Raw genomic sequence first — 14681 nt, forward strand, 5'->3', positions numbered from 1 at the left:
GATTATAAGTTTATTATGAAATACTCTAAAAAGTTATTATATGAAAAGGGTAGTTTAGAAATTCAAAATATTGATAAATGCGGGAAGCAGAAAGTGTTGAAAATAAATGTCTTTGTGTTAGTGATGTGTTAACCAATTCTGTAAGTTCTAGACTAGGCCACAGTTGAATAAAAATATAAGACCATCTTATTAACTATTTAAATTTTGAAATTTTTAAAAATATTTTCTTATCCATTTATTGTCATTTCTCATTATTTTTTCCTAAATTTTTAAGAAAGTCTACCGTATTTGCAGTGGTAGTTATATATATTTTTTATTGGTTAAATTATAATTTTAATTTTTTATAATTTTAAATTTTAAATTTATGTTTTTTTATTTTTAAATCAAAAAATTTAATTTTCATATTTTTTTAAATAAATAATTTTGGTCATATGTTATATTAGTGTTAAAGTTACATTTATGTACATTTATCTAACGTGTTGACAATAAATGAAATGAAAATAAAAAAAATATTAATAAAAATTAAATTTCTTATTTTTTATTTAAAAATAAAATAATAAATTCCTAACACTCTTATTTTTTTTATTTAGTTTTATAAACATTATTTTATATATATTATTAGTTAAAAAATTATTATTATTTTTTTAATTCAGGGGCAATTCGGGGGGTTTTAAAATAGATGTATGTGACCGTGGTGTTGTGGTATCCGCGCATATTCTCATTTCAATTTGCATTTGCATTTCATTTGGCGTTTTGTTTCTTTCTGGAAGCTTCACTTCGGCATCCATGGCGTCGTTCGAAGAAGCTCCTCCCGGAAACTCCAAGAACGGCGAGAAGATCTTCAAGACCAAGTGCGCTCAGTGCCACACCGTGGACAAAGGTGCCGGTCACAAACAAGGTATCTATTGTCACTCATCATCTTCGTTTCCTGTTTTTTTTTACCCTAATTAACTCTCAGATCTACGATTCCAATGCTACTTTTACATCAGCTTTTACTTAAATCTCAACACTCCATGGTCTCAGGTTTAGGGATTTTGTCGATTGGCGCATTTTAACGCTGCGCTATTGAATATAAAAAGAAATTGTAGTTGTTATTTATTTTAATTAATGGCTATGTTGTGATTTTTCGGTGTTTAGGTTTGAAAGTTACTCTGTATTGATGTTGAGGAAAACATTCTATTTGTTGAGGTTGGAGACTCGTTGTCAAATCTGAAGCTTATTTTGATGTGGAATTCGTTTTTGGAAACTTTGAATTGTTTACTTTAGCTTGATCCGGCAACCACTTTCGATTTCCCCCCTCCCCCCTAGTTACGTGGTTTGTCTATTGGAGATTAAAGTAGAGAGAATTAAAAGGGGGATCAATTGATTCGGAATGCACAAAGAGTTTAATTTTTATGTAATATACACTCTTAGCTAATTAAAAAAATATAGTTGGTGTGACTGTGAGTAGATAAAATAAAAGACATGGGTGTGTAAATTGGCTTTCACCAACTATCTAACTAAAAGCAAGTGTGTGTTAACCAACTATATTAATACATGGGTGTGTAATAGGGGTATTGTTCATGTACTGACTACTTTCTCTTTTGCAAAGTTGTATACTGCATTATAGTTTGTGTGGAAATGTGACAGGGCTTGTGATTCAACTCTTGTACCATAATTTGATTGTATTTGAAATTTTGTATCCTTGGTTCTTCTATGAGGAAGATTTCGCTGATGTTATGTTTCTTTATTATTTTTGAATTACTTTTTAAATTTTTATTTTGTTATGATGTTGCTAGGGATATGTAGTTGGTTAGGTGGTTTACACCTGTGTTTTTCAGAAAGAGTAGAAGGGGAGACTAAGAAAGACATTGGAGGATATCATTAAAAAATTAAAAGGAATCTCATGGTGAACAATATCTCTTAAAGATTTTTTCGTTTTTAACCATGCTAATGGCCTTTGTGTAATCTATGTGGTGGACTTTACCTAGTGAGATAAGGTTATTGTTGTTTTTGTTTGTTATGATGTTATTTTTAATTTCTATTCAAATAACTCTTGTGACATTAAAAGAAATGCTTATGTTGAATTTCTCTCTTGCTTTTGTGCAAAGTCTGTAGAATGAACAAAGCCTAAGGGTTTATGCCTTTGCCTTGACAGACTTGGTCACTAATTTGTACATTGCTTCTTTGTCCCTGTATGATTGGTTTACCTCTTCCAATTATGGTGCCACTTAACTGATCGTACTCTCTGCAGTTATATCTTTAGTTTTCTGTTTCTTGCCTCCTATCCATGAATAATGTCATTATGTAAAATTCTAAAGACACATGTTTGCTGTATTTGTTGACAATCTTAGGACCCAATCTGAATGGTTTGTTTGGAAGGCAATCTGGCACAACTCCTGGATATTCCTATTCTACTGCTAACAAAAACATGGCTGTGATTTGGGAGGAAAAGACCTTGTATGATTACTTGCTCAACCCCAAAAAGGTGCAGTATAAATTAATATTTTAGTTTCACATCTCTACTTCACTAACTTGCATAGTTATCATTTCACCTTACTTGTATAATTTTCATTGTGAGATTCTCTATTTTCTATTATAATTGGGGCATTGTGCTGTTAAATTTATGGTAATGTTGCTAGGTGACATTGCTAATCTGTTTCTTATATACTGATGACAAAAAAAGTGTTTCTCTATCTATTGGCTTTTAATTAATTTAATCATTGATTATCCTTTTGTGAAATCTGCTTGTGAATCATTTCATGCTACTTTATATAATTTTCATTTTGTGATGTAGTGTTCTCTAATGTAGTCGGTGTATTTTGCTTTTGAATTTTATGGTATTATTGCAATGCAGGGCAACATTGAAAATTTGTCTCCACCACAATGTTATTGATTTGTGTTTTCTTTTATCCTCTTGTGCAGTATATTCCAGGGACAAAGATGGTGTTTCCCGGTCTTAAGAAACCTCAGGAACGTGCAGATCTTATTGCATATCTTAAAGAATCCACTGCATAATGATTAAATTTTCATACATGCAGTTATGCACTTTACTTTCAAAGTTCTGGATATTTAATTTTCAGACATTTTATTCTGTGGTGCAGTAAATACTGTATCAACAAATAAAGTAGACTTGATTGGTTTGCAATGCTATTTTGTTCATTTTGCATTGCTTCTTAAGAGGCTGCCATTTATTGGCTAATGTTCAATTAATTTACCTGTTGAGAGTTAAAACATTGTTATTGATATATAGTTAAGCTGGAAGCACAATTAGTCTTTCTTTGCCGGATAAGTGATTTTTCGAATCATGTAATTTTTTTTCTTTGGTTTGCAGAGCTGAATGCAAAGGGCTGAATTTTAAGCTCAATGGATATTTATTGAGATTCAATTCCTGGATCAGCGCCCTAAAGAAATTTGAGCTGAACAATTTTTGCATTTTATAGCACATAGTTTGAATTATGAGATAAGCACATAGGCTTTAATCTATTTTGACTACAAGTCTTTCTACTGTCATTTTGTGGAGGTGGTTGCCATGGGAATTTAGTTTATGATTGGGTGACGAGTGAAAGGAAATGGGGTGTATTTCTCATAAAATGGAAAGCAAGGGAAGTAGAAGAGTAATTATTTACGATGGCCGAGGAAATTTTTTACCTCCAATATGATAGGTGACAATTTAGGGAAAGGGGATGGTTTTACTCCAGAAAATTTCTATCCAAGGATTGGAAGCTTAATAATCTAATGATTTGGATGGGTAGTGCTTAGTTCATGGTAATATAAACATAAATAAATTTTGGGCTTGAAATTGGGGTTACAAAGAGTGTAGTACGAAGAAAAAGGCTACAGCATCCAAAGGCATTGTTAACGATCGGTCCAATTCAGTCTGAATTATGTGAAAGTGACTGGTATTTTTTTTAACATATTTATGTAATTATAATAAATGTTAATATTGAATTAGTTTGTACTAAAGTGATATTTAATTGTTGAATGTTTATTTTAAAATGGCATTTAGTTGAATTTTTAAAATAAATTGAAACCTTTTGGGCCTGGAGCTTATAAGTTGGTGCATTGAATGCCAGGCATTGTCGGGTCAACTCAATAATATGTATCTTCAATTTTATTTTTTAGTGCACATTGGTGAAGAATGCTAATAACATATTTATTATTATTATTATTGTAGAAAATTATTAAATAATTGTAAAATTATAAATGAGAATCATTATTTTCATATAGTGTGTGGTGTGAATCATGGAGTCGATCTCTTTTCATTTATTTGACTGGTAAATAGTTGGAAAAAAAAAAGGCTATTGGGCAATTGTTGGACTGGGTCTATGAGGTAGACTCTTTTGACACCATTATGGCTCTTGCTTGGAGCACCTAGCATTTTTGTTGGGGCACCCAGCAAGTCGAGTGAAAGGGCAAAAATGTCCCTTACTCTTTCCTATAAAAACCAAATAGTGACTCGTCTGTATGAGTCATTATTCACCTTCTTCTTCCTCTGCTTTCCTTCCTCCTTTCTCGGATCGTGACCGTGACCATGCCGCCGTGATCGTGACTATGCATTTCGTTGTTGCTGTCGTTTGTGGTGCGTTCATGTTGTTGCTGCTGTCGTGACTGTGATCGTGTTCTGTTGTTGCTGCTTCTTCCTTCTTCTTCTCCTTCGAGGTAAGTTATCCTTGTTCTTTTGTTGTTACTGTTTGTGGTTGTTATTGTTTGTTCTCCTTATTGATTGCGTTTTTCTTGGTGTTTACTGTGTTTGTCTTCTTTTTCATTGGTGTTTTCTTCGTCTTCATGTGTTTGTTCTGCGAAAATGAGACATACAGATTGACAATCCATATGGTCTATACGGATTGTTGATCCATATGGATCATACAGATTACAAATTCGTATGATCCATACAGATCAAAAATCCGTATAAACCATACGGATTGTCAATCCGTATAGTTTTATTTTTAAAAAAAATTGTTTTTTGTTAGATAAAAGCCATATCCGTATGGCTTATTTTTTTTTAAAAAAAATCTATTATAAGATCAGCAATCCGTATGAGCCATATGGATTATTGATTCATATGGTTCATACGGTAATCCGTATGAATTTTTTTAAAGTAAATTAAAAAAAGATTGATTAGTGTCATGATGTTACATATCCAAAAAAATTGCTATCCATATAATTCATACGGATTACCAATTCATTTTTTCAAAGCTCCTCATATGCACCATCGTTAACATCATAGAACATTTAAGTAAATTAATTGTTGTAATATGTTCCGTGCTTGTTCGGCTAGCTATCACAAAGCTCCTCGTCTCCTGCAATTTTAGAAGGACAATTTTCTAGCTTTTCAACATTCAACGTGTCTAAATGCATGTCATTTTCACAGTTGAGGTGAAAACCAAACTCATTTGCAGTTTTCTCATTAGTAGTTGAAAAAGTAAAATAATTTGAGTTCGACAGCGAAAACTAGAAAGCATACTATTTAGTGAAACAATGAGAAATCTCTTACTAATTTACGTAAAGTGGACCCGCATGGTACGTTGTGTCCAAATTTGGGTCTATGAAATTCTAGTGTCAATCTAAGATGAGGTTTGGAATTTGGGATACTGCGAAAGTTCTATGATTTTCATTGTTTTTTTTTTAGTCATGATGTTTCATTGTTTAATCTTTAACCCCTTTTCGCTTGCATTATTTCGTGTTGAGTTCATGAAAGAAAAAAAATAAAAAAATCAGGAAATGGCTTTTGGAGACTAGAGTGACGTGAAGGTCAATTCAGGCTTTCAGTTACTTTTTTCTATTTTAAAATAATGTAAGAATTGTAGTAAAAGAAATGAGACAATACAAGATAACAGGCGTTGGGATAAACTTAATTAAATATTTAGTGAAATTATTTCATAAATTCAATTTTGAATTTCTAAAATAAAATTAAAAAACTATAAGATTCATAAATTATTGTTATAAATCTAAATAAATTTCCTAAAAAAATCTCAAATTACAAAACATATATGAAAAAATATGTGATGGTTATGAGTAAGTAATTGCATTTTTATGACTGATTTAAAAAAAAATATTAATTTCCCAAAGTTAATTATAAATTTTGAACCCACGAAATAATTAAGTCGACTACATATGTACTTTTAAACTTTAAGTAATATTGTTATATATTAGTAGTTTAGTTGGGTTAGAAGTGTGTATATATATATATATATATATATATATATATATATATATATATATATATATATATAGAGAGAGAGAGAGAGAGAGAGAGAGAGAGAGAGAGAGAGAGAGAGAGAGAGAGAGAGAGAGAGAGAGAGAGAGAGAGAGAGAGAGAGAGAGAGAGAGAGAGAATAAGGAATTTTAAACTTTTTAAATGACTCTTTATCTCGATCTATTTTTTTTCTTCTATTTTCTCAGTATAGAGAGTATGGATAGGATGTATTAAATTAACTCCTTTCCTCTTAGGGGCCAAAGAGTTGTTATAAAATAACAACTATTTTTTCTCTTTATAAATATGGATTACATTCTTTGGCAGTTGCTTGTTATTGTAGAATTTTACTTTAATATTATGTGTTCAAATACTGAAGTCATCTTTATATAAAGGACTTTACCTAACTAAAAGCTTCACCTTGAAGGTTAAAACTCTTGGTTTTACCTATGAGAGTTCTTTGTCAAAGACCACTGATAAAAGTGGAATTACTTGTTGATTTGTTTGCATTCATTTGACAATAGCTTATATAAATATAAAAGTAAATGTTGAACATTATAGCTTATATAAATAGTTAAGATTAAAATATGAAAATTATGTATCTATTTCAAGTGACAATATGATTTTTAATAACTTCTAATATCAAAAATCTATATATAATTATATGATTTATATATACTTTTCCAATCTTAAATAAAAACAATGCTCTTATATAAATTAATTTTAAACAGTAATATAAGATTTTCTCACCTCTCACTAGATATGACCCTGCCCTCAATGTTTATCAAGGTTAGTTTATAGTGAAGTTAGATTATTTATTTTAAGAAGAATAAATTTCACTATACAATTATATATGAACAGTTAAAGTTGTCTAATTGCTGAAAATTTACATAATATTAAAGTTAAGATGATGACACTCAATTTTTTTTATGAGTAACAAAATATTAATACTTAAAACGTTTCTTAATGAGAAAATGACACATTTAATTAGTATGTGTGTAGAATACTCTAATATGTGTTTAATAGATGATTTGTCTTTGAAGCATATTCATGAATCCTAGTGTCCTAAAGCTCTATGAATTGTCTCAAGAGTTTGAAAGTGAATAAGGCCATTCAAGGATCTTTAAAATTGCGCTCTTATCCTAAAATGAGATGTGTATGACATGATGAAACTTTAATAAAATTAAGTGACAAAATGTCAATTAGAATATATGGATATTTTTACCTAAAAACTATAACACATAAGAAGCAGTTCTCAACTCAAAAGATAAAACAACTTTTTCTAGGAGGAGATTAGAAGGAATATATCTTTACATTATATGCATACTTCAACACCAAACTGATACTCTTGAATAAGAACGAGTTTCATCTTTAAAACACTAGAGTTATAAAGAATTAAAGAAAATCATTTACTTCAGCATTAACTGTTTAACTCTTTCAAACCTCCAATTCTTTATTCTCTATACATTTTTCAAAGGTTTTTTTTTTTTTTCCAGAGAAAATAAGCTTGTGACATTTCATTCATAATATGATTCACAATATAAGCCGGATATAATTGAAATCATGACAGAAATGATTGAATCTTAAAGCTGTTATGTTTCTAATTATAAGATTCTTTTAAAAAATTATTTGTTCCTTTTAATAATTTTTCTTAATTTTCAGATTATTAATTATTTTTTCTCTATATATTTTATTTAATTATTTTTTCTTCAAATATTAATGAGAAACAATTAAGTGAATAAAAGAATAAAAAAAGAATAAAAAATATATTATAATAATAGTACAATTAATTAATAAATATAATATAATTAATTATTTTTCTTAAAAAACGTGAATTAGTTGAAAAAAAATTATAATTAGAACCTAAGAAAATACAAGATTAGCTTGCATCTTAAAAAAATTCACCCTAAAGTTTGGAATGCTAGAAATATCTACTCTACATTTATTTATAATAATATGAAAATCAGAGAGTCCCTTAGAACAGCTGTTGAAAGTGTGTCTCGAATAGAACCTTTGAAAGGCTCAATATCTTGCCATAAGCTAGCTGCCTGCCAAAAGAATTTAACACGATCACATCTTCAAACGTTTTTCTTATTAATTGGGTATCATTGAGCCTTTATTGCAAACCTTTATATAAATATTAAATTTACCTTTTTGAAAGTTCGAAAGAGAAAAAAAGCCTAAAGTAATTTAAACAAGAATACTTGAATTAATTAAGAGTATAGAAAAACTTGTACAAAATACTTGAAAAATGAGGAATTATTTATTTTTGTAAGAAAATAAATTCTTAGTAAAGAATTTATTAGTTAAGAAAACTTAATATGTATATATACACCTCTTATATTTTTTCTTTATCTTTTATTTTCGCAACTAACGCTTTGGAAAATGGAAATATTGACTTGAGAATTTGTATTATTTAAAAATACGTTTTATTAAAGTTTTGAAAAAGTGGCTTAGGAACCCAAGTTTATGTTCTACTGTCATAAGCCTCTTCAACACTTAATGATTGGTTTCTTAACGTTCTTTTTAAAAAGTAAAAAGAAAAATTCAATTCAACTTTTTTTTTCTTTTGCTTTTCATTTATCCTTTCTTACGTACCTACATATTTAATCTTAATTATTTTTGTAAGATGTAATTATTTATCATGTTAAACAGTTACAATCATTCAAGCATGTATTATTTTTAATAAAAAAATTAATATAATTATTAAAAAATTAATAAATTATTATATACAATAATTTGTAATTGAATGATATATAAATTATTTTACATATTATTAATGTATAACTTTTTTTTTCACCTACTTATATTTACTTTCATTACGCTCGCAATAAACCACTAATCTCACTGAACACAACATAATATATAAGCCATATTAAAAAATAGTACTACTATGGTAAAAATTAATTAGAAAATGAGATTCTATTTTAATATATGACTGTATATCTTTAAAAATAGAATAACACTAAAATTTGAAACTAATCGTTAACATATCTTAATTCTACAAGATGTCAAATGGTATCGTATATCTGGAAGACTAAAATAGAAATTTATTTTCAAAGAGTTATTATATTCTATTTTTATATATATCACATTTATTCTATAGGGGAAGCAAACGGTAAGTTGGACACCATTAATTAATTTGAAATGACTTTAGATTAAGAGACCCCAAAAATGGGGGTGTAAAATACTAACATGTTTTATTTTTCCTATTTTCAAAAGGCAAAATTAAATTAAAATAAGATAATTCTCTATTTTATTTTCAGGCAAAGCAAGTGAATTAGTCAAAGAAACAAGTTCCCTAAGTCTTCGTATTGCTCCATAGTCTAGTCGTCTCTGAAGACTGAAGCTCTCACAAAAAAAAACAAAAAAGGCTTACCTTAGCGTGTTATTTGTTTGACCCGGTGAATATCTTTCTCTTATGTGTGTTCTCATCACAATTCATGAAACACGCTCTCTTTTTTCCCATCATCATTATTTCTTTGTGATTCTCTCTCTCTACACTATCCTTGCTCTAGTCTTCCTTTTCTATGCCTTGCCCTTTCTTCGGGCAAAGTTGTGTTTCCATTTTGTTTCCGAGTTGACTTGCTCAATATCCCAGGTGGGTATTTCAGTGCTTTTCTGCAAAATTCACGTGATTTCTGAATCCGGGGTTCCTTCTGTTTATGCTTGTGTTGATTTATGTCAAAAGGGTTTCTCAGTTTTTTTTTTTTTATGTATGTTCTGTGGTTTTTGGTGTAGACTGTGAATTTTGTTCTGAAAGGGGGGAAAAGTTGTTGCCTTTTGAGTTTGGTTTGTGGTTGTTTGATTTGGTTGGTGTGAATTGTGAAGTGATGAATTGAGTTGATGATGTTTGTTTTGTTGTGTTTCAGGATAAGTGTGTGTTCTTATGAAGGTTGCAGTGCTATGGAGTCTATAGATTTCATGCTGCAGCTTCATTAGATACCAATTTTGGTGAATCATCTTGATAGCTTGTTCTTGGATTTTTGTTTTGGGGTGTTGATGAAGATGTTTATGGGTGGCCAAATTTTCGGTGCTGGTGTTATTATTGTTAGTTTCTTTCTGCTGATCCTCTGTGGCATGGTTTGTGGGACTGACAGTGATATATTCTGCTTGAAAAGTGTAAAGAGAACACTTGACGACCCCTACAATTATTTGCAATCCTGGAATTTCAATAACAATACAGAAGGGTATATATGCAAGTTTACTGGGGTTGAGTGTTGGCACCCTGATGAAAACAAGGTCTTGAATCTCAAACTGTCAAACATGGGACTCAAGGGCCCCTTCCCTCGCGGCATTCAGAATTGTTCAAGCATGACAGGATTAGATTTTTCGCTTAACAGACTCTCTAAAACCATTCCGGCCGATATATCCACACTTCTTACATTTGTGACAACCCTTGATCTTTCTTCAAATGATTTTACAGGGGAGATACCTGCATCCCTTTCAAATTGTACCTATCTTAATACAATTAGACTTGACCAAAACCAACTCACTGGTCAAATTCCTGCTAACTTGAGTCAGCTCCCGCGGCTTAAGTTGTTTAGTGTTGCCAATAATCTTTTGACAGGGCAAGTTCCAATCTTTGCAAATGGTGTAGCTAGTGCCAATAGTTATGCAAATAATTCAGGTCTGTGTGGTAAACCCTTATTGGATGCTTGCCAGGCCAAGGCTTCGAAGAGTAACACAGCTGTTATAGCTGGAGCAGCTGTTGGTGGTGTGACTGTTGCAGCATTAGGTTTGGGCATTGGAATGTTCTTCTACGTGCGCCGTATTTCTTATAGGAAGAAGGAAGAGGACCCTGAAGGAAACAAGTGGGCAAGAAGTCTAAAGGGAACTAAAACAATAAAGGTAAGCTATATTGATGCATGGCTTATTACTCTACTTGGAGCTGATCTTCATTTTTCTTCTTAGATTGATCTGTGTTTTAGAAAATTGTTCAATTATGGAAAGTTTCATGGGTAATATGTTTATTGCAAGTTATCTATTTTGATAATATTTTCAACTTCATTTTTTTAACTAATGATATATCTTCTTGACTTTGTTTATCATATTAACACTGAAAAAAATTCTTTTACTTACTGCTGTGCCAAATGCAAGAAAACTATATTTTCTGTAGCAGATATTAGAAATTCTGACAATAGTTTCTGTCTGTTTAGTTTCTTCTAAATTTACAGAGCCTCAGTTCATGTGATTTGAACTTTCATTTATTATGCCTAACTATTCTTAATTGTACATCAGGTTTCTATGTTTGAGAAGTCAATTTCAAAAATGAACTTGAATGATCTCATGAAGGCTACTGATAACTTCGGCAAAAGCAATATTATTGGGACTGGAAGATCAGGAACTGTTTACAAAGCTGTCCTTCATGATGGCACATCACTCATGGTTAAGAGATTACAGGAATCTCAACATTCAGAGAAAGAATTTCTGTCTGAGATGAATATACTAGGTTCTGTCAAACATCGTAACTTGGTTCCGCTTTTAGGTTTTTGCGTGGCTAAAAAGGAGAGGTTTTTGGTCTATAAAAATATGCCAAATGGTACCCTCCATGATCAACTACACCCTGATGCTGGTGCATGCACCATGGATTGGCCTCTAAGGCTCAAAATTGCAATTGGAGCAGCCAAGGGATTAGCATGGCTTCATCATAGCTGCAATCCCCGCATTATCCACCGAAACATAAGCTCTAAGTGCATCTTGTTGGATGCTGATTTTGAGCCCAAAATTTCTGATTTTGGCCTTGCTAGATTGATGAACCCAATTGATACACATTTGAGTACTTTTGTGAATGGGGAGTTTGGGGATTTAGGTTATGTTGCTCCTGAATATACAAAAACTTTGGTGGCTACTCCTAAAGGGGATATTTATAGCTTCGGGACTGTGCTTCTTGAGTTGGTGACAGGTGAAAGACCTACCCATGTGTCTAAAGCTCCAGAAACTTTTAAAGGAAATTTGGTAGAATGGATTCAACAGCAATCTAGCAATGCAAAACTCCATGAAGCCATTGATGAATCACTAGTTGGGAAGGGTGTAGACCAGGAGCTTTTCCAATTTCTGAAGGTTGCATGTAACTGTGTTACAGCAATGCCAAAGGAGAGGCCTACCATGTTTGAAGTATACCAGCTTCTAAGAGCCATTGGGATTAATTATAATTTCACAACTGAGGATGAGATCATGTTGCCTATGGACACTGGTGATGCTGATAACTTAGAAGAACTTATTGTAGCTCGAGAGGGACATGATTGAAAAGGTATGTGAGATATAATTAGGGTATGTAATCAATTTTAATATGTAAGTATCTCTTGCCTTGTGGTCCTAAAATAAATGTTAGTGCTATATAAGGTTTTATGGTTTAGATCCATTTGTGTGCTATCAATATTGAAACATCAATTTAATATCATCAACCATGAATGCCATTATATATAGGTGACTTTGTTATAATCCTTATTTTGCTCTATTTTCCTTGTTCTCTCCCTTGCATGTTGATATGTTAGTGGATTTTCTTTCCCTTTTAAGTACTTAATGAGTTCAATGAATCGAGTCATGAGTTACTGCATTATTAATTCTGCTCTCATGTGGTTTAAACGTGCAAACCAACTAATTTATTGGGGAAAAATTACAAGAAAACCATAGGAGGGTCATCATGATAAATTTCATTTTACATTGTATTATCTATGCATAGTAGACCATGTATGCATTTAATACCCTTTCTGTTGCTTCCACAATCCCATGTGCATGAGTGGATGTTCATGTAGGACGTGGGCCAATATATATATTCATGGTCACATTATGTTTTGGCCCGTTGAAGCATGGATGCATAAATACTACAATGCTTGGAAACGAAAATAATTAAATATATGTGGCTTCAGTTATTATTGTGTTGTGACGTAAAATCAGAAGTAAAAAAGATTGTGTAACTCACTTATACCTGTTTGCTTGAGACTAAAGATGCTAACCAACTTAATTAAGCATATATTGGGAGCGTTTGGAAGAACTTAGGGGAGCTTATTTGAGCTTGAGAATATGGTTTATAACTTTCATAATAAGTTTTTAACTTATTTAATTAAGCTTCTCGGCAAAACTTATCAAAATAAGCTTTTTTTCAGCTTACTCTAACAAGTTTCAAGGTTAAATTTATGGCATAAAGTTTCATATGATGAGACCTTATTGAATGAGCAATTAATTAAGCTGTTCAAACAGCTTATTTTGACAAGGTTTCACTAAAAAAATTATTGAAATAAATTAAAAAGAGATTATTGGAGTGCCAAGTCATTTTCATAAAAACTCTTGTAGTTACTCCCTAGTCCTATGGAAAAGCATCAATTGAATTTTATACAAGTTGAATTATAAAATTTACAAAGTAAGTAGTAATAGAAATTCAAAGATCATCAGTTACCTCAAAGTTCTGTAGAAGTTAGAGGTCAACCACTGAAAGAGGGAGTAGGCGAGAGGAATCTGAAGCATAAATAATACATACAAACACTTTACAAAACTTGTATTTGAATTGGCAATCAAGGTAAATAAAACAATAGAATAATATAACTTAAGAATTTGGAGATATTGCAATGGGAAAAAAAAAAGAAAAAAAAGAGAAGGAAACATGTTCATTTCTGTTTTGAACCGAATCGAACTTCCTTAGGACCACGTCTTCCAAACAATTCCTCCCGTAAATTTAAATCTCCAGTAAGAAAAATTCACGTGTTACTGGTTAATTTTTGTTACATTCAAAAGGCAAATCTCATCATATCTTGTGCATTCCCCACCATTGCTAAAAGGTATTACTAAAGTCTTCAAAACAACAGTGAATTAATAGTGGATAAACATACACTTTGTATAAGAAGTATCCTAGCTACAAAGTTAATCACAGTTGCAAACAATACGCGTCAGTGCAAAGTTTATCACTTATATGTATACATTTAGAAGAAATTTCTAATTTTGAGAAATTCTTCAAACCATTTTTGTTGTGTATGCGGGGATTCAAAATTTATTGCACCTATTTGAACCTAACGGGTACGGCTTTCGTGTAAGTTTGAAAGACATCAAGAAATCATGAATTCACTTTGACAAATGTTAATTGCAAAACAATTTATACAAATAAGAGAGAGAGAAAAAAAAAACGATGTTTCACAAATTATGTTATGAATTTTTATGTGTTTACTTTTGACATGTGACAGTAATGTTTCAAACATTACTTTGATAAAGAAGGCTAACCACAATGCATTACTTTGGAATCGGAATAATATTAAATTCTTGTAACTTGTTAGGAGGTTGCGTGAATTAATCGACGTAAAATGTTAAAATAATATAATTTTTTTAAAATTGTATTGCATAAAATATATGTTTAGAGATCACTGATAAACTTTAAATATAACTAAATTTTGTATCATAGAATATATTTTTAGAAATGAATGATAAATTTAAGTATAATTAAGTTTTGGATTGAAAAATAATTTCATAACCAATTTAAAGAACCAAACTTATAAGAATACTTATAAAAAAAAGT

The 14681-nt window shown here is 30.8% G+C and overlaps 2 protein-coding genes across 3 annotated transcripts; both read left to right on the forward strand.

Moving 5' to 3' along the window:
• The first annotated feature begins 704 nt into the window (after positions 1-704).
• LOC100500015 (uncharacterized) lies at positions 705-3265 on the forward strand. Its single transcript, NM_001248702.2, is given in 3 exon segments — positions 705-898; positions 2334-2467; positions 2905-3265. Coding segments are annotated over 3 exon segments (339 nt in total). The 5' UTR covers positions 705-786; the 3' UTR covers positions 2998-3265.
• Positions 3266-9493: 6228 nt separating this feature from the next.
• Positions 9494-12603, forward strand: LOC100801294 (probably inactive leucine-rich repeat receptor-like protein kinase At5g48380-like). 2 transcript variants are annotated; one of them, XM_006601761.4, is made up of 3 exons: positions 9494-9776; positions 10048-11026; positions 11417-12603. In XM_006601761.4, exons 2-3 carry the CDS (start codon positions 10178-10180, stop codon positions 12422-12424), a joined length of 1857 nt encoding a protein of 618 aa, XP_006601824.1. In that variant the 5' UTR covers positions 9494-9776; positions 10048-10177; the 3' UTR covers positions 12425-12603. The 2 variants fall into 2 exon arrangements, with proteins under 2 accessions (XP_006601824.1, NP_001239701.1); NM_001252772.1 differs by lacking the exon at positions 9494-9776 and having other exon boundaries at positions 10256-11026; positions 11417-12424.
• Positions 12604-14681: the final 2078 nt, after the last annotated feature.

Source organism: Glycine max, chromosome 18 (assembly GCF_000004515.6).
Source record: "Glycine max cultivar Williams 82 chromosome 18, Glycine_max_v4.0, whole genome shotgun sequence".
NCBI lineage: Eukaryota > Viridiplantae > Streptophyta > Magnoliopsida > Fabales > Fabaceae > Glycine > Glycine max.